The sequence below is a fragment of the Felis catus genome, chromosome A1, assembly GCF_018350175.1.
Source record: "Felis catus isolate Fca126 chromosome A1, F.catus_Fca126_mat1.0, whole genome shotgun sequence".
Taxonomy (NCBI): domain Eukaryota; kingdom Metazoa; phylum Chordata; class Mammalia; order Carnivora; family Felidae; genus Felis; species Felis catus.
In genome coordinates this window covers 207,443,688-207,463,591 of record NC_058368.1, presented here as the reverse complement: position 1 = coordinate 207,463,591, position 19,904 = coordinate 207,443,688, and the positions used below count along the sequence as shown (strand labels likewise).

General features: G+C 40.6%; 1 protein-coding gene across 4 annotated transcripts in view; it reads right to left on the bottom strand.

The window, feature by feature from the left end:
* DAB2 (DAB adaptor protein 2) overlaps positions 1–19,904 on the bottom strand; it is a 70,814-nt gene that overhangs the window by 7,693 nt on the left and 43,217 nt on the right. For 3 of the 4 annotated variants that reach the window (XM_011286417.3, XM_023238899.2, XM_019811579.2), the window contains 10 exons: positions 14,273–14,459; positions 13,125–13,264; positions 12,093–12,191; positions 10,278–10,409; positions 9,479–9,559; positions 8,927–8,953; positions 8,635–8,688; positions 8,164–8,226; positions 2,826–3,479; positions 1,664–1,826 (listed from right to left, as the gene is read on the bottom strand). In XM_011286417.3, the coding sequence (XP_011284719.1) occupies positions 1,664–1,826; positions 2,826–3,479; positions 8,164–8,226; positions 8,635–8,688; positions 8,927–8,953; positions 9,479–9,559; positions 10,278–10,409; positions 12,093–12,191; positions 13,125–13,264; positions 14,273–14,363 (1,504 nt within the window). In that variant the 5' untranslated portion in view covers positions 14,364–14,459. Of the gene's footprint in view, positions 1–1,663; positions 1,827–2,825; positions 3,480–8,163; positions 8,227–8,634; positions 8,689–8,926; positions 8,954–9,478; positions 9,560–10,277; positions 10,410–12,092; positions 12,192–13,124; positions 13,265–14,272; positions 14,460–19,904 lie in introns of those variants that run through there. The other variant, XM_019811583.2, reaches the window with a different exon arrangement.

Genomic DNA, 19,904 nt, shown 5'->3' with positions numbered 1-19,904 from the left:
AGGGACTATACTGTAGAGCTCAGTTTGAGTCCCATGTCCAAACTTGGAAGAATCATCAGTATTCTGCAGTTGTATACCCCAAGGCCTCAACAGGGGCACCTAGCCAAAAAGCTTCACTTCGTCTGAATAAATTAACAGTTATAGGGTCCAGCTGTATTTTCGAGCTGACTTGTTAAATATTGGCTGTAAAAATTCTTCAGGGCACTGATATTAGACTGCAAAGCTCTGTGATGTGATCTAGTCGCAGGCAGTGCGCGCAAGCTCTCAACCTTTCTACAAGGAAAAGCACCTTCCAGCTCCACTTGGGGGACAGGGAAAGGAGCGACGCAAAAAAGGGGAAGCCCCCAAGACACATGAAGTTTTTAGAGAGAGTCTTGATGGTGTAAATGCAATCAGAGACCTGAAATAAGTTGGTTTCTCACACTCACATTGATTTCAGCCACTCAGCAGTTGGGTAACACCCCACTCTTGTCACCATACTCCAGATATGATTAAACAGATTTAATATGACAAAATGGAAATATTTTCCTTGGCAGGAAAGCAGCAGGGGAAACAAGCAAACAAACAAACAAATAAACAAAGGGTCCTGATAACTGACTCTGTAGGAGGCAGAGAAAACCAAGAGCCCTGGTCAAATATTACAAAATGGGGAAGAGAGTCCCTCTCCATCTATAGTTCCCCAAACCCCTCCCAAGACAGAGAGTCTGTTTGGAGCTTATGGAGGTGCCAAGAAGCAGAAAATCAAAGAGAATTCCCAGCAGGACAGCAAGGACTATTGTCAGGGTTTCTGAAGACTGTACCACGGAGGCAGAAAAGAACTGGAGGCTGTGGGCAAAGAACAGCAGCGCCAGTCTTCAGCCAAGTGGCCTTCCCCAGTGTCTTGCCTCCGAGTGGCTCAGTGGCTCACGTGAGCTGAAGACACATTTATGAATGAGCCCCAGCACATCCTGGGTATCTGATAACATCCCATCTCTTCCCTTATCTCTGTGTTCTCCTCAACTACACGTTTCTGGCACTCGTCTTCCAACTCTACTAAGACACTCAGTGGGCCAAAATATGGACAAGGAACAGCTAAGGCTGAAGTATTCAGAGACTGCTCAGAATATATGCCTGTCTCATACGCACTGTGTGTCCAGAGCAGAGCTGGGCTGAGAACCTAAGACTTTCATTCTGTGACTTACACTTGCATTGGACTTAACTTCTATCCCTCTCAGGGGAAGGACAGGATACGATATCCTATCCAAGAAGCATATCAACTTAATAGGAGATAGGGCTTTGATCTAGTAAACTGATCACCAGTTTTTCCAATACAGATCACAGATAAGACTCTCCCAACTCCACCCCGTTTCTCCAATGAAGCTGGTCTGAGCTTCAGAATCCCTTACAGTTGTCTTCTGTAATCCATTGCCACTTGGCTCAGGTAAGTGCAATATTGATCATGGATTTCTTCTCACATGCCAACTCCAGGAGCCAAACTTCAGTTACAAGTCAAGAGTACCAAATGAGGGCGGGGTGTACAAAAGTAAAAGTGGGAGAAAGTCTCCCCAGGATGCTCAGCTCTTATGTCCCTGGCACCTCAATGGATCTGGAGTGCCTTCTTCCTTTGCCTTATAATCTTATGAGTGAAAGCAACAGCAAATCTAACTCGATCTTTGGCACCTACCTAGACCTGCAAGGGGTCCCACTGGGGTAGAAGCATTTGTTTTGAAGAGATCCAGAGGGTTGGTCTGTAGGGTTGCAGATTGTCCTGTAGGTGATGTCTGGCCGGGAGGTTCGGAGACAGGAGGGGTAAAGATGTCTGATGCAAGCAAGTCTTTTGCTGGAGACTGATAGGGCGAGAGGGAGATACGAGAGTTACTCAGTAACAGTTGAAAGGCAGCTTTATTCCGTCTCTTATTCTGTTACCTCAAATTTGGGAACCACACAAAGAAAAGCTTTTCCTCTTACTGATAAACTACAAAAAGCCAACCCCTCCCCTTCCTCCCCCCCCCCCCCCCCCCCGCCCCCCGAGAAAGACAGATCCCTGCAGTGGACAGAATATTGGGTCTTGGTAACTGATGTAAAGAGGACTGCCAAGGTGAAATCTATTTTACTCATTTACACATTTATATCTGTCTGGTCTCCTTGTCAGCTAAAAGCTTAAAGCTGGGAAGGAAAGGACAACTATAAATAAATAAGTAACCTACATTTTTTTGATTATTCCACTGGATTTAAATAAGTCTGCATAAAGATGATACTGCAGTTCAACTATGAGGCCAGCCTGCACATTCTAGTGAGATTTTTAAAAAGATCCTTACAGAAACCACATTTTAAATTGTTTTTGAATGAAGTGATCATAGTAAATATATAAATCTCTCTTAAAACAATGGATTATTCAGTCGACATTGAATAGAGGAGGCAAACTCCAGAATTTTCCACCACCACCTTGGATATTAATGCAACATGAGGGGTGGGGGGGGTGTTAGTGTGGGGAAGGTACACAAGGAATCACAAGAACCCTTGCCCTCCCCTTCCAGAACATGACGATCAAACTTACCAGAGGTACAGAAGCATAGCAGCATTAAAAATGGAAAAACTTGTGTTTAGTTAATAATAAGTGACAAGACATGCAAACAGCAAGCAGGGCGTGAAAACACTGGTGAGCGAGCTCAGAAAGGGTGGCGACTGGAGGAAGGTATTCCTGGAGAAAGATGTGCCTTATCCCACCGTCTATTTTACAGCCACACAGGAAACTACAATAGCAGCAGGAAAGAGAGATTGCATCACACCACCCTTTGGTACCGAACATGCATTCTGCCAATGGATATGTGGAGAAGACAATTCACCTTAGCAGTCCTTCTGCCTCGTCCTGGTTTGGTACTTTGTGGAGGTGGGATAATGGCTATGGAGTCATGTGGTGAGGACTGGACAGAGCTTTCCAAGTCCTGCTTTACGCCATTCGGTACGGACAGTCCTTTGGGAGGGCTTCCCACAAAAGGGTTCGGGGAGGATTTGACATGGAAGCCGTTCTGTTCTCTTTCAGATACCCCATTTTGAGTTCTCACTGCTGGCTGTGTTTGCGTACTTGAAAAGGGCCACGGGCCTGCCTGAGCTTCCTGTTTGCCAGTCCGGTTAGAGATTTGGTCAAACTGCTGACCAAAGTAATCAACATCCCCATTCAGGGGCCCGTTACTCAGTGGAGGAGACAAACTACTCAAATTCTCTTTCTTCTGATCTGAAGATTTGAGAGAATCGAACGAAGAGGGTGTCGATTGGTCTGGCTGTGCAAAAGGATCGTCACGGAAAGGATCAGGATTAGGGGTGGGAAAGAAGTTGAGATTGGCAGAAAAGGCATTTTCAGGCAAGAAAGCTGCCTGAGGCTTTGGTCGAGGAAGAGAGCAGGAGGTAATGCCATTTGTTAAGAATGGATTTTCTCTTAAAGAATTCTGATTGGTGTCGATTTCAGAGTTTAGATCCACTAACAGGATATCTTTGCTTTCCTATCACATTTGGGAAGAAAAAAAAAAAAGAGAAAAGAAAGTGTTAGTCCATGTCGTGACTTCAAATGAGAAAGCTACCTAAGATGATCAGGACTATCAAAATTCCCATTAAAGTTTTGTCTTGACAGACAGGTTGACCATTTTCTCCTCCCATCACCTCCCTGAGTGCATTCTTTACTAGTGGTGAAAAGGTCCTCCCTGGCCCTCCCTGCCCCTTGACTTTTTATTTAGGTCTCAGTTTTGCTGGCCCTTCATTAAGTGAAATTATATTGTTGTTTGCTCTAGTCATGTGTCTCTTACCCTTACAGACTGGCTGAGTTCATGATCAGCATTGTTCCAATTCCTGCCTTTGCAAGTCTTAAAGGAAACCGATTGCAAGTCACTCTAAGCAATTATCTGAGTACACTGAGCTTGAAAGTAAGATAAGACCTCTGACACCTAACTCTGCTTCCCCACCTGATGCACGGTCCCATCCCGTCCCATGTGTCTACCCCTAGAATCATGTAACAGTGTCTCTCCAAATGACCAAATTCATTGCCTAATATTTTATAGTTTCGGTTGTAATAAAATTTAAGGTCAAATATATTTCCCTATAATTGGTCTTTCCTCTAGGGGGCAAAAACAGATTTTCCCATCACATCACATGGTATGGCAGGTATGCCTCTTTAAATATGTAAGGATCCTTTTGACAGTGCTAGTCAAGCTGGATCTCTTATTCTCATCATCCTAATCTCTGGACACATCCTTTTGTCTGTGTCCTTCTAGAAAGAAGAAAGTGTTACTCAACTACTGATATATAACAACATATCACATTAACCTCTCGCATTTGTGCATTTTTTTTATAATACAGCCTAGAGTTGCCCAGGTTGTGACAGTAATCTCATCTATTTGGTAAATAAATTCAACTAATCTTTAATTTATGTACAATCTAATCTTTACTTCATGCATAGGATGGAGATTTGGGCTTAGAGTTAATTTGAAAAACATACCAAATACCTAACTCTACAAATTATATTCCCTCTCTATCGTTTTTCTGGCATATTAGTTACTCGTGTTCTCAATTGTTAGATAAGATATGCTTTTTAACATAAAATCAGCGAGTTTGAAAAATCTGACATGTCTTTATTCAGGTCAGTGACATAACTAATTAAGGTTCACCCTGGGATAGGACTGTCAAACTGACACACCTTCTTCTGACCAACTTCAATCCATTAACTACTCATCTATGCTAGCTGCGGAAGAATATAAACAATAAACAATGCCTAGCTGAGATGGAAGTTAGAGGTCCAGCATCACCCCGATGCTGGATATTTTTGATCACTGGGACAAAAACAACTTAAAGGGAATATGAAATTCTCAAATTAGTAAATAAAAATAGGCCTCCTTGGCTTTAAAAGAACATATTTTTAGAAAGTCTAGGCCCTCAGTCAGACCTAATTGGTAATCTATTTTTTGGCTTCCTTTATTATTAGGTATAAAAACACTATTTTTCAAAGCCAGTTTTTCTCCATAACCATAAGAATTTGTCAGAAGAAAGAGCTTGTAATTAAAAAAAATTTTTTTAAATCAAAGAAATGGATTGGAAGATCTCTTAATGTAGGGATCTGTAACAATCAAGAGAGGACAAAACATATTGCAAAAGTTTGTGATTTCAATATTTATTCATTTATGATGAGCCACCTCTGGGTTAGAACAGTTGGGTGTTCACAGCTGGTAGGGTTCTCCTTTTCAAATACTTCTGAAGAAGTTCTTAGGACACCAAACAGGAGCCACAATGTTAGACTTCTGAATAGTCACCCTATAAGTAAAATGTATAAGGCTCTCCTCAGGTTGGGTTTGTTGTTAACCCAGGATTAAGAGTCTAGTTCATAGGCCACAGTGGAATGATGTAAGACTCCTCATCCACCTCCTAGGTCAGAACCTCATTAGTTCTTTGTTGCATTGTCAACATTGCAACCACTGGGTCATCATCTGAGCACCTGAGAAACAAGCACTGGTAACATGAACGTGAAATGCAATCAATCCCTGCTCTTATGGGGCTTCAGTAAGAGGAGAACACAGGAAATCAAAAAGGTCTCTGTACAAAGGCAACGTCTTCTATACTGAGTTCCACAGCCTAGCTTTCTCCAAGTAGCTAATCTCTCCCAACCATTCCAGTCTGCCTAATCCTGGACTTCTCTGCCCAAAGCTTTCAGTGGCTTCTTTCTATCCCCTATGTTAAAATAACTTCATTAGCTAGCCTTTCAAAATGACCTACAATAGGACCCAGTTTACTTTTAGCTTAACTACTCTCTATTTTCCTACGCACTTCAAAGACCCAATTCAAGTTCAGATTCTTTACAAAACCTTTTTTCATTGATCTATTTCATCATCACCTGTGCCCACCCATGGCATCTTATGTATGCAAGACACTGTGCTTTGTGCCCTGATTCCATCCCTGTACCAAACTTAACCTCCTTCGGGGTGGGTCCTACCTTATGCTCTTCTCATAATAACTGTTTTGAATGGTTATTTTTAAAGTTTGAGAGCATGTCATTTTGTTTTTTCTTCTTTTTCTTTTAAGTGGCAGTATGGAAGAATATTGTTCAGTTAATTGCCAATAAAAATATGTTCTAAGGGATGCCACTTAGTTTGCAACATGAGTCTCATTTGCAATGCATAAAACTATCCTGTATAAAATGTTGGGGGTGGAGCAAATGGGTCGGGGAACCACTAATAAAGTCCAGGTAATTTAGATTTCTTCTCTGCATCTCTTCCAGAGAAACTGTTGTAAGATTATGAACATTTTTAAACATTCTGGTTTTATCAAATAGAGATAAATCTATTTTGTGACCTAGGAATATGGAGTCAATATGTAAGACCATGTTGGCAAAATCCAATCGGCACATAATTAGTTCTGTTAGCATTCTCTTTCTTAATCAGATATCATCTGCTTTCATGATATTTATCACTTTAATTTATTGTTAGTTTACCTAAATCTTCCATGTTATTTCTTTAAACCAAAAACTCTTTGAAGGCATTAAGTCTAATATAAACAAAACTCAGGATTAATCATGTTGTTTTTCATTTCCTTTTTCAGAACTTTCTAGAAGTCTACTGAAGCAGATTAAATAGTCATTGCTTCCTTGCCTATCCCACTGGAATTCTACTTCATAGCCTGAGTGCTTAGATCTGTGTCAATGTACTTGTTTGTCCGTTACACTTGGAAAGTAGATCATTCAGATATCAATTTACTTTGGGAAGGGGCTACAATAGAGGAGGGGGCGAAGTTGTGTAGGAATCAAAAGGACCTCAGAGCTATGATGGACATTTCAGGATCATCTAATCTTGTATTTCAAAAAGTTTGTGAAGAATAAAGTCTCCACAGACAAGTGAATTAGAACTCACTGCTGAAAAGAACATTAAACAGGATTCTTCTCTATTGGAGGCTTTGTACGTCTTCATTAAAATGCTGGTTTGCACTGTGAATGTCACAGGGTTGGGGACAGAAGAGAGACCATGCAGCCCCGGCTGCTTTCATCTCAGTGGGCCTGGCCATTTTATGTGAAAGTTCGGGGCTGGCATTCCCGGAGATATTCTGGCAAGTGAGACTTACCCAGTCCTTGATCTGCTGTTGCTTTAATTCCTATGACCTTTTTGGTCATGTAGACTTGCTTGGTAATTCCCTGATGTAACAGACTCCTAGACAGACATTCTTCTCATTATTCTAGACTGGTGTTCTTTTTGTCTGGTTACGGCCTTATCATCTTTTACATTCAAGTCCAGAACCTCATTTACTCTGAGGCATTATATGAACCTCTAAACTAGATAAATACCCTCTGATTAACATCAACTAATAGGCTTTGTGATTAGTTTTAATGTTGGGCTCCCCACTTGACAGTAAACTCCATGATCTCATTGGCATTGTACATCTCACTCATTTCTGTGCCCTGTAAATCTCAGGTACTCAAGAAACTGTCAAAACAAAATAATAGTTGTAAGAAGTAATCCAAAATTACATGGGTAGTTTAACTTGAGGACTGTTTTGGAAGATGTGAGGTTTGTGTTTAGGCCTTGAATCTGGACCTCTTTCTTGGGCAAGTGAGTTTTTCCTGCATCACCCTTTCCTTATCTCTAAAGGAAAATAGTGCTCCATTCTCACGTAGTTGTCACGGATAGGGCAATATTAAGAAGATTTGATACACTATAGCATCCTGCACAGAATGAACAACGTTTTTAAACAAAAACAGGCCTTGGTTAAACGTAACTGAACATCTTATTTGTTTTAAGTCTTACTTCACACCAAGCTTATGCCGCTAAATCACAATAGAAAGAATAGAAAAATATTGAAGAAGCCAAGTGGCTTTATAATTAATCATCTAGCAAATACTTCCTTCAGGTAGACTTTTGCCAAGAATTACTTTTCAGCTCTTCTTCTGATCCTAAATAATACCAGAAAGGATTGCATTGCCTATCTTATTGCTCAAATCTAATCTCCAAGCAAAATTAATATATCTGAGTTAGTGTTGATATGTTCCCATGGTAACTTAAGATGCAAATTGGTTCTAGGAGCCATTTATACATTATGCAGAAAAATCAGCAGTCATCTTCCAAGTTTCGAGATGCTCGAGATTTCTGGTTAATTGCCAATTTGAGTTACAGATGCCATTTCCATTACATTGCAAATTTAAAAACAGACACTTACTGTTGGACTATTTAGGTCAGGAGGTGTAGACATGTCCCCAAACAAATCCATCTGGTCAACACCCTTGAAAAAGTATTTGGATTAGATTCAGATGTGTCTACTAAAAAATAGTACTTTGTATATTGTTGTAATTGTTTCCTAAACTAAGACTTAGGAAAACCATTGTCACAATTTTATTTTTATTTAACTAATACAGATTTGATATTAGGCTATTTAGGTCTGGAAGTGTAGACATGTTCCCAAACAAATCCATCTGATCCACACTCTTAAAAAAGTCTTTGGATTAGATTCAAATGTGTCTACTAAAAAGATTACTTTGTATCTTGACATAAATGTTATACTAATGTTTAGGGAAATAGTTGTCATAATAGGACGTCCATACGTATTCAATGCAGATTTGGCATAAGCAACATCTATAGGAAGTAAACCTATGTTCAGGCAAATAAGAATCACAAAAAATAACATACATACCAATTTTAGTTTGTTAGCTTGGTCATCAAGGGTCAGCAGGGTCTCACTCCCGTTCTGAAAAGATGGCAAATGTTTAAGGGTGACTTTTCTTATAGAATTTAATTTCTTAGTGTATTGGTTTGCTAAGCAGTTATGATTTTGGCACTGGTCATTCGACTGTACATCTTCTATGGCTAGAGGAATCATGAACACATGGTCGTAAGCTGGTGGGGGAGCATGCTTGGACAGGTAGCAAACAAGGACTTATACACATCACATGTGCAATTCATAAGACATAAAGATGCAGTTTTACCTCTACTGCCTTGTTGGCTTCTTCCATCTAAAAAGAAAGACACAAATTCAGTGATCTTTGTAATTACAGTTAAAGGGAGTTAAATTAGTATATATATATATATATATATATATATATATATATATATATATGGTTTTATACACACACACACACACACACACACACACACGTATGGGTTCACTGGCACAAGGCAAGAGAGAGTCTTGCATATTATTTCTGCCCTACATTTCCTGGCCTGCCCTTTTCATATCAATACTAGATTTGAATACAGTTTCTGAACTTAAATTTGGTCGACCTGTATAGTCCTTAGAACCAATGTGAAGCTTGTGGGGACAGATAACAAAAGTCAGGAACAGAAAATCAGGTATCTAACTATAACATCCATCAATTGCTGTTGGAAAAATAGACAATACATTTCTATACTTTCTATACTTTGAAGAGCCACAAAGAAGTCAACTCTGCAGACATGCCCTATATTTATTTACATAATGTTCAAACATGGTCCTGAATATAGTCTTAAGTGTAACAGAGCCAATATTGGGTAATACTTGCCTTTTTCTTTTCTTCTTCCTTTTTCTTTACATTATAGATAACTTGAAAGAGGTCTTTAAGATCAACAACTAATGGCTCAGCCTAAAGCAAGAAAAAGCATCTTTATGAGTATTTTAATCTTACTATTTTCTTCTCTTTGTCCTCATCAGTTCTTATTAGTACTGTTTCTTCCTTTCTCTTAAAGTTCCTTACTATCCTCCCCCGGTTTAGAGGGAATCACCACTACCTCAATCCCCACTGCCAGATACATACAGGCTGGCAGAGTTAGTAAGTATTTAAACAAAACAAGAAGGATCATGATAGTTTTCCAACTGCTTCAGGATTTTGGGGAATCATTCACTATTGTTCCAAAATCAACATTCACCTTAGGAGAAAGTCCATTCTAACAATCCTTGTCCATACACAATATGGGTCTCAATGACATTTAAACATGATTCCTGGGGCACCTGAGTGGCTCAGTCGGTTCAGCAACTGACTCTTGATTTCAGCTCAGGTCATGATCTCACAGTTTGTGGGTTTGAGCCCCACGTTGGGCTCTGCACTGGCAGCACGGAACCTGCTTGGGATTCTCTGTCTCTGTCTCTCTCTATCTCTGCCTCTCTCTGTCTCTCTCTCTCAGAATAAATAAATAAGCATGAAAAATGATTCCTAAGACCAATAAAGATAGTCATCTTCGAGTCACTGTTTAGTCCTCCTACATCTAACTGTCTCTAGCCAGCTCTCTAGTTGAGTGACAGACACTCTATGATGAACTGAGGACAAGTCTCCCTCCAGGTGTATCTCAAGGCTTGGAGCTTACCTGTTGTCCTGTTTTTATGGCAAAAAACTGATGCTGGCCTTCTCCTCCACACACATACCCAAATGCCCGGTTGTCTGTCACATCACGGGCAATGAAAGAAATTTTATTTACTGGGTGTTCATGCTCTATTACCTGAAAAATAAACATAAAAAATGTTTTATTGCTCAAACTAGAATCTATTTATATGGCAGCACGATGAAGCATCAGATATTTGGGCGTATATAAAAAAGCCAAAACACTTGAAGAAAGAAATTTTTGCCTCTGGTTGAAGGTTAGAGCTACATTTATTCTTGTTAGTAAGGGCTCCAAAAGGAACAAAGAGGAGAAAACAGAAGTGGGAAAAACACTTCCTAGAATATTGATACTTGATTGTCTCCATCCCAAAGATATGATGCCACATAGCAAGAAAGGATTGAGGACTGTATTAGGAGACCAAGAATTTCTAAAGCAAAGATGGCACATTTCATTGCTAAACCATCTATGTGGGTTGACTTTCCCAACTCAAAGACAAACTTAGGTGAACAGCATAACTAAGTTCGTTATGGGATCTTTCGACAATGGCTCTGAGTGGCCAGAAAAGCATCTGAAGTATTGTTAGAACAATCATCCCCAGAACATTCTGCAAGTTGCCAAATGCTTGTATCAAGTTTTTCCCATGTCCACCTCACTATCCACGAGTTGCCTGGGGCAGGGGGTTATTGGTTTAGTGGTGCCTTCCCATCTATTCCCTCCACTCCCCTTTTTCTTGATCCTTTCAAGCACACAGCAGGGCTCAACCCTTCAGGGATATCTGTAGGTGGTCATAAGATACCTCAGTTTTTGTCTAGATGCCTAAGGCCACTGGAGAGTATACATTGGATATCTTAGAAGGTTTGGGGAACAAGGGAATGCTTGAGGGAAACCTGCCACCATTCTCTGATGGGCTTGGGAAGATAACACTTGAGAGATGAGGGACAAGAGAAACAGCAGTGCACAAGGGTGAGCAGGGTAAGTGAGTGGCTGCCAGGGTTCCAGGGCTCTGTATTTGACCAGTGGACTTTGCATGATAGATAACAGACATCTCTACGAAGGGATGGTTGATAATTGGAGGTCTCCCAATAGTACCTTACTATAACAGAGTACCTTGATTTACAGAAACGCAAATGAGCTACAAATAACATTTTAAGTAAATACATCTCATGATGTTATGTTGAGCAGAGAAGAAAGTCCCAGAGAACCTGTAGTATGACAGTTTTTTGATACGGTGGCAGAAAAACAAACAAAATAAGTAATACCTTTCATATGCGGTCAAACAACAGCAACCACAAGTAAATGCACAAATTTATACCTACAGGATGAGAGATTATAACTGCAGGTGAGGAAGAAGGGAAAAGAGAGAAGAAAGAAAAGGTAGATGTGTTACGGATAATATTCTAGCTTCGGGTTAGCCAGTAAGTTTGCAGGTAATCAATACATTAAAATGAGACCCAGGCATAGACCTACGACAGCTTCACAAACCAGGAAGTAGGGTTAATCTAGTTCTGTGTACTTGAGGTCTAAAAAATGCCGAAGTGATATTTATAGCATATCTGTGTTTATGCTATATCTGTGTTTATGGAGGCTCACATCCATTACAGAGAATAAATTTCAAAATAAAGTGTCTTGACTCCTCACTTCCTACCCTATTTTCTGCCTGTTTTCTCTAGAAAAGTAACATGTATTATTATTTTTTTCCCCCACAGAATTTTGAAAAGGGAAACAGAGAACTGAGAGTTAAGTCACATCGTTTGTGAGACTAAGGTGGTCAGAAAGGTGTCAGTGAAAGCGGATTCTTACCCCAGTTTTCTCATCAATTATTTTTATCCCAGAAAGGGAAATGTTGACCCAGATCCTTTGTTTGTGTTGTCCCTGAGACCGACCAGCTGCCGCCATTCCCTGATGAGAGTGGGAAAACAAGAAAAATCTAGTTAAAACTACCCTATGATGCTTTGGATACTAAATCATTTAAAAGATAGTTTTATTTTCAGCCTGGTTTGCCATCTATGAAAGGATTAGGCACCTTTCAGAATAGATGCAGAATGAAATAGAAGACACTGAGCCAGGACATCGTGAGTTAGCTGTGTGAACTTGGATAAGTCCTTCTAATTCTCTCGGCTTCAGAATAGTCATTGGTAAACACAGGACTGAATTAGACCTTCAAAGATGTTCCTTCTAGGTCTTGTCATACTTAACAATTATTATTTATTAGGTTCACACAGTGACAATACTATAATTTAAAAATTAAAAAAAACCAAAAGGCTAATACTAAAGAGCCATAGTTTCCAAATAGAGACCTGAATTTTATTTATTTTTAGAATATTTAAAAAATTTTTAAATCATTATTTATTTTTGAGAGAGAGAGAGGCGGAGTGTGAGCAGGGGAGGGGCAGCGAGAGAGGGAGACACAGAATCTGAAGCAGGCTCCGGGCTCTGAGCTGTCAGCACAGAGCCCGATGTGGGGCTCAGACTCACAAACTGCGAGATCATGACCTGAGCCGAAGTCGGACACTTAAGTGACTGAGCCACCCAGGTGCCCCTAGAGACCTGAATTTTATCTGAATACTTCCAGGACCTAAAACTTGATTTGCCCAAAGGAAAAGGCATCTAGAGTCCCGCAATACTTGATTAAGCCAGGTCTTTAGAACAGCAGACAAAATATGTGAACAAAGTCATGTTTCCTCATAAAATGAGGTACCACAGGATCAATTATGTGATTAGAAATGTTTTTCTTTCAAATAATTGAGATATAGGTAAACACAAAATTCTGATATAATTCCCTCTGTTGGATATTTGCGTAAGATGGAGACAAAGCATGCTTTTCCCTTTTACCTTTAGTTTCATCATAGAATCTTGGCTCATTTTATCCCCTCTTGCATCGGGCACATCATCAATGCCAATCAGCTTGGCCTTATATTTTACACCATCACCTTTGAATCTGGCCAAAAGGTACTCATCTGTCTTTTCAGAGCCTGAGGAGGGGGGGAAAAAGGATAAAATTTATCTAGGATAAAATTTGTAAATGTCTTTAAATATCATCCCCAGGGTATGACCAAGTATGTTCCAGAATCTCCAAATCTGAGTAGTATAAATACTGGTCATATTACAGTTGATCAACTATGCAATGTTGTATCTCTATTCTTACTTCCTTTGAGTAAAAGCACGTTCTGTGATACTGTATATGGTGTTGGGGTGGAGAAAAAATAAACTCTTAAAGGTACAAAATGGACTGAATTATGGGAAATTTATGGAAATATATGGGGTGGGATTTGGGGATATCCTTCATCATAATTAAAAAAAAATATCTTTAAAAGGAAGTAAGGAGGGTAATGCCTTTTTTTAAATAAAGAAAAGTAAGCCATTTCTCTATTTGTTAACATTTTGAACTGTCAATAAAGCAGAAGAAAATTGTGAGTAAATTCCTTTGAAAATTATTAAGATTATTATCTCATCTTTATAACTTCTTTTGCTTTTCTTGAAAAGACTGTTCAGTCTCATTCCCATAGCTAATGTATACTAGCAAAAGGCAAACAAACCAGGGCACATTCTCAAACTACGAATGATTAAGGATTCTGGCACTTTCTGGTGGTACTTCAGGTCAAGAGAACAGGGTCTAAAAAAATAAAGATCTTGGTTTTTGAAAAACAGGTACTTCAGTAAAGCAAAGTGGTGAACAGGTTCCTGAAAGATAATCAAAGAATAATTGATAGTTGTGTTTATCAACCAAACAAGCTGCTATGAACGTTCCCCAGCAAGATCCAAGTTGGGGCAATCACCCCATCCAGACACAGGTCTTATTCTAAGTGGAGCAAACTAATCTCTGCCAAAGTCCAACCTTCCTGCTGAGGAGAACCTGACATGAGGCGGAGGTTGAAGTGAGGCAAGGGCCAGCTCTTGGTTCATTTGCCCCGAGCCTCACATTTCTTCAGAGGTAGCCAACCCGCGCTCCCCTCAGCGGCCTCAAGAGGATTGCTCCATACCTTTCTTTTTTTCCTTCTTCGACGGTGCTTTTGGTGCAGCCTGTTGGTCAGGCTGACCATTAGTTGTGCTCGTCTCTACTTCGTTAGACATGGCAAGAAGGCAGACAGCCAACTCCAGCACCAGCAGAAGGCTAGTGACACCAGGCGATCCCCGCAGTCTCAAACGAACATAACCTGCTACAGATACCTGTAGGCAGAGTTTAGAGGCATAATGAGATCGTAAGACAGCAAATCCAGACTTTGTGCTAAAAGGCTTACAACCAGTGATTTAGGAGTGTATTTCTTCAGACTCAGTTTGTTCTTTCTGAATAAACAAACAGACTGAATTCTGAAGAGGAGTGGGTAGGACTGTTTCCTTTGTAGTTTCCAAAATGGAAAGAGGGTGTTTACTAGATTTAAAAAAAAAATTTTTTTTAATGCTTTTATTTTTTTTTTGAGACAGAGAGAGACAGAGCATGAGCAGGGGAGGGGCAGAGAGAGGGGGAGACACAGAATCTGAAGCAGGGTCCAGGCTCTGAACGGGCAGCACAGAGCCCGACGTGGGGCCCGAACTCATGGACCGTGAGATCATGACCTGAGCTGAAGTCAGACGCTTAACCGACTAAGCCACCCAGGCGCCCCCTAGATTTTTTTTTAAAGCAATCTAGTAACATTTAATGATTACCTACCTAAGTAGTTTGCATTGGAATTTTGGCATAAAAATCTAGTATTAAAGGTAGGGATCAAAATGTGTCACACATACAGAAATAGGGTTTCATAGCAAAACAGAAATATTTTGGCATTTCAAATTGGACAGTAATGAATCCTGGTTCTTCAAAAACCCATTTAGTTGCAAAGGCAGTGTCAGGAATAGCGTTATAAACTTTATCTTATTCCCATTGATAAATATAGATTTTTTATGTGTTAGGATTCTGGAGATGGCTTCTGGGCTATCTAACCGCTATACTTTAAAAGACAAGCATTTTTGACATTAACACTTAAACGTACCAGGGGATGAATGTATTTATGGGATGTCTATTGTGCAATTCATTGAGCGTAAATACTTTTATGCTACTATTTAGCCTTATTATCCTCAAGGAAGTTGTGGTATGTGCTCTTATAAAACTTCTCTATGTATCATGGTAGATAAAACAGAAAAACTCAGAGTCACTGTAAACACACGGAAGTGAACTAATGTTTCTAAAGGTTTTTTCACGTCCCAGGAGTCAAAGTTTCTACACAGCTTCTGAGAGAGCTAGAGAAAGTTTAACCTTCTACACGGACTGAAGACCAGAGGCACAGCCGAGCCATTCATAGTTTTGTAATCGTGTTAAGACCACCCATGGACTGTGATGCCTGGGTGGCTCAGTTGGTTGAGCATCCAACTTCGACTCAGGTCATGATCTCGGGATTTGTGAGTTTTAGCCCCAGAGCCTTCTTCAGATCCTCTGTCCCCCTCCCTCTCTGCCCCTTCCCTGCTTGTACGCTTTTTCTCAAAAACAAATAAAAGAAAAAAAAAAAAAAAAGACCATTCGCTGACTGGTACATTCCTCCCACCCCAAAAAAGCTTAATTCTGTTGTTAAAGCATCCATTTATTTGAGCTTTTTAAATTCAAGGATCAAGTGCACCCAAAGAAATACATGCTATTTTATAGGTAACTAAAGGATAAAATTTTTGAGGCTCCATCAGCCTAAATTGCACTTTGCTTACTTCATAAATGTCAACATGTTTTCCCCAAGGTCAGTTCTTCATCTCTCCCTCCATGAGTCTTTAAATGGTCTTTATAGTCTTAATAGTCTTTAAAAACATATATGTACAGAAATCTATGTATGACTAATGTTACCTGAATGATTTAAACTGGAGATTTCATTGTTAATTTTGCTCAAAGGTACCTGACTGGTAAGCAGTCAGGGAGGCAATCTCTTTACAGGTTAAAGTCTTACATAGCAGAGGACCCAAAGCCCTGTTTACTCAAGACTTAGTCGGGGGCCAGGTATTAGTAGGTTACTCAGAGTAACCCTATGAGTATTTTGATAGGAAAAGCCAAGGCACGGGGTTTTTAAACTATACAGCTGCTGGGGCGCCTGGGTGGCTCAGTCGACTGGGCGTCTGACTTCCGCCTACGTAGTGATCCCGCTGGTCCCAAGTTCTAGCCCCACGTCGGGCTCTGTGCTGACAGCTTGGAGCCTGGAGCCTGTTTCAGATTCTGGGTCTCCTTCTCTCTCTCTCTCTCTGCTCTTCCCCCACTCACACTCTGTCTCTCTCTCTCTCTCTCTCTCTCTCAAAAATAAATAAAAACATTAAAAAAACAACAACAACTATAGAGCTGCTAAGAGGTAGAACCTGGGTCTAACCCAGGATGTCTGGCCCCAAGTTCCTCTCATGTTACACTAATGGATCTCTTCTGAGAAGCCTCCTACTAGCTACTGAGATGCGCTGTTACATACATGTAGTGACCCCTAAAAAAGACATTTCCAAATTCTAACCCTCGAACCTTTGAGTTTGTCCTTATTTGGGGAAAAGGTATTTGCAGTTGTAAGTAAAGATCTTGAGTTGGTATCATCCTGGACTTAGGGAGGGCCCTAAACCCCATAACAGATGTCCTTATAAGAGAAAGGCAAAGGGATATTTGAAACAAAGAGACACACAAAAGAGAAGGTAATGTGAGTACGGAGGTAAAGAGTGGATTGACACATCTACAAAGCAGGAATGCCAAGGATTGCCAATGTCCACCAGAAGCCGGGAGAGAAACACGGAACGCGTTCTCCCTCAGAGCTTCCGGAAGAAGCACACCCTGCTGACATCTTGATTTGGGGCTTCTGGTCTCAGGACTGTAAGGAAATGGGTTTCCATGGTTTGAAGCCACCTCATTTTTGGTGTTTTGCTATGGCAGCCCTAGGAAACGAATACACCTCTATTTTGTGTGCCTTGACTGGTTTCAGTGGTTCCCAAGATTTGTCTCCTGGTGGCACGATAAATCTCCTAGTCATGTACACACTCTTCCAATTCCAGGAAACTGATAGTTATTTCCTTAACTTCAGAGAATTTATTCCAATTCAAGAGGATATTTGCCCATATTTACATCAGGAGGTGAGACTACACTCTGACCTAAGGAGATACAGGGACAGGCTCTTTCCTTTATAAGTTGCTCAGATCTTATCTTAGAAATAAGCACCCTGTAAGTCCTCCAGTCATCATCTCGTGACCCTTTCATGATTAAACATTTCAACTTGATAGTCTCCTACCCTCTTCTTTTTCTTCCCTTTCTCTCAAAGGACTGTTCATCTCAACTCTACTCTCAGAATCTCAACTTCAGCTGCTGATGGGTCTCCTGACCAAATCCAATCACTTTGCTGTTCAGCCTTTGGGGGTATCTGATTGCATATATCAGATACCTCTACCTTTTTCTGAGCCTTTTCTCTCCCTACTTTTCGCTCCCATGACAACCTTGGTGCTCCAGTCCATGGCTAGTGTTTGGCTAGTCCATGGCTCCAGTCCATGACTAGCACCATGGGGTGCTCCACCCCATGGCTATTGGGGTGATCTGGATTTGGTTTTTTTTTTTTAAGTAACGAAGTTCTAAATTTTAGAATAACATTGGAAGCTTTCCTGCTTGGTCTTGGGGTTCCCCTTGCATTTACCACAAAGACTTAGATGCTTTTGTTTTGTTTGTGAGACTCTTAAATATTTTGCCCCTTCTTATCTTCAATCTCCTTTATTTTCATTTTTGTATAGCAGTCCATATGTCTCATTTCTTTTAGAGTATTATTTGCTTTTGGATCCCTTACCTTTTCAAATATGCCAAACGCCCCTCTCCCCCACATCCAGCCCATCCCAGTTACCTATTTGTCCCTGAAGACAGTAGGTAAGACCTCTTCCTGAAGCCTCCCCACTTTCCCTCCAGTTCAGCTTAAAATAATCTGGGTAAAAGAGTTCGTTGGCCATCTTTGGAGCCCAATATCGTACTTTTTTGTAAGATATTATTTCTGATAATAAAACATTTAGGTTATTAAATTTGGCAAATTTTATTCTAAAGTGAGAATATTTAAATTTTTAATGTTTATTTATTTTGGAGAGAGAAAGAGAGAGTGAGCTGGGAAGGGCAGAGAGAGGGAGACACAGCTTCTGAAACAAGCTCCAGGCTCTTAGCTGCCAGCACAGAGCCCGACGCGGGGCTTGAACTCACAAGCTGCGAGATCATGACCTGAGCCGAAGTCGGACGCCCAACCGACTGAGCCACCCAGGCGCCCCTAAAATGAGAATATTTTAAAGGAATTTGAGAAGTGCGACAAAACACTTTGAGGGGCTTGGGAGAAGGAATGGTGGTGTGCAGTTTAGTCACAAAGGTGATTGTGCCACAACCTCACAGCTCAAGAACGGGCCAATCTAGTGTTGGCAGACTGGGCCAAAATGGAAGGGTTCTAAAAAAATTTTTTAATATTTATTTAATTTTGAGAGAGAGAGAGACAAGGGGTGAGCAGAGGAGGGGCAGAAAGAGGGGGAGACACAGAATCTGAAGCAAGCTCCAGGCTTTGAGCTGTCTGCACAGAGCCTGATGATGAGCTCGAACCCACAAACCGAGATCACGTCCTGAGCCAAAGTCAGATGCTTAACCGACTGAGCCACCCGGATATCCCTGGAAGGGTTCTAAAGTGAAAGGTACTACCCTGGTTTTATAGCAAAAACTTCTCTTTTCAGACATTTAAATACAACTTCTCACAGCATTGGAATTGTTTTAAAGGCAGTTGGTATCTTTTAAATATATCCTTCCACTGTTTAGGAATGAGCAAGGGGCAAGTTAGAAAAACATAATAGGGAGGAAAAAAATTTTTAGCATAAATTCCCTGAAGAAAAGGTATATAATGTTACAATAACAATGCAAACATAGGTCTGCATTGCAGGCCATGCCATTTAAAATGTATCCATGTTTGGGGGCGCCTGGGTGGCTCAGTCGGTTAAGCATCTGACTTCCCCTCAGGTCATAATCTCGAGGTTTGTGGGTTTGAACCCCATGTGGGGCTCTGTGCTGACAGCTCCAGGAGCCTGGAGCCTGCTTCGGATTCTGTGTCTCCCTCCCTTTCTGCCCCTCCCCCATTCACACCCTGTCTCTCTCTTTCTCTCAAAAATAAACATAAAACAATTTTTGAAATGTATCCATGTTTGGGTGCTTGGGTGGCTCCATAGGTTAAACACTGGACTCTTGATAACCAGCTCAGGTCATGACTTCATGGTTTGTGAAATCAAGCCCGTGTCAGCACGGAGTCTTCTCAGGATTCTCTCTGTTCCTCTCTCTCTCTGCCTCTCCGCCACTCACGTGTGCTTGCTCTCTCTCTTTCTCAAAATAAATAAATAGACTTAAAAAAAATTAATAAAATGTATCCATGTTCCCTGAAATGATCAGCGAGTAGACTCTGCCCCAATGCCCCAAGATTCACAGATAAACTCTTTCATGAAGAAATGTGAGAGGTTTTTGAAAATATTTTCATAAAAGCATCTATCCAGTATCACATATACCAGAATGATAAGCATTTACCTTTCTCCCAAGGTCTAAAGAGCAAACCCCCCATTACAGTCTTTCTGAATGTCCAATCTACCATTCGACAAGCAGTAGATGGAAGAAGTCTTGCTTCTAGACTCAGGTCCCCCCGGAGA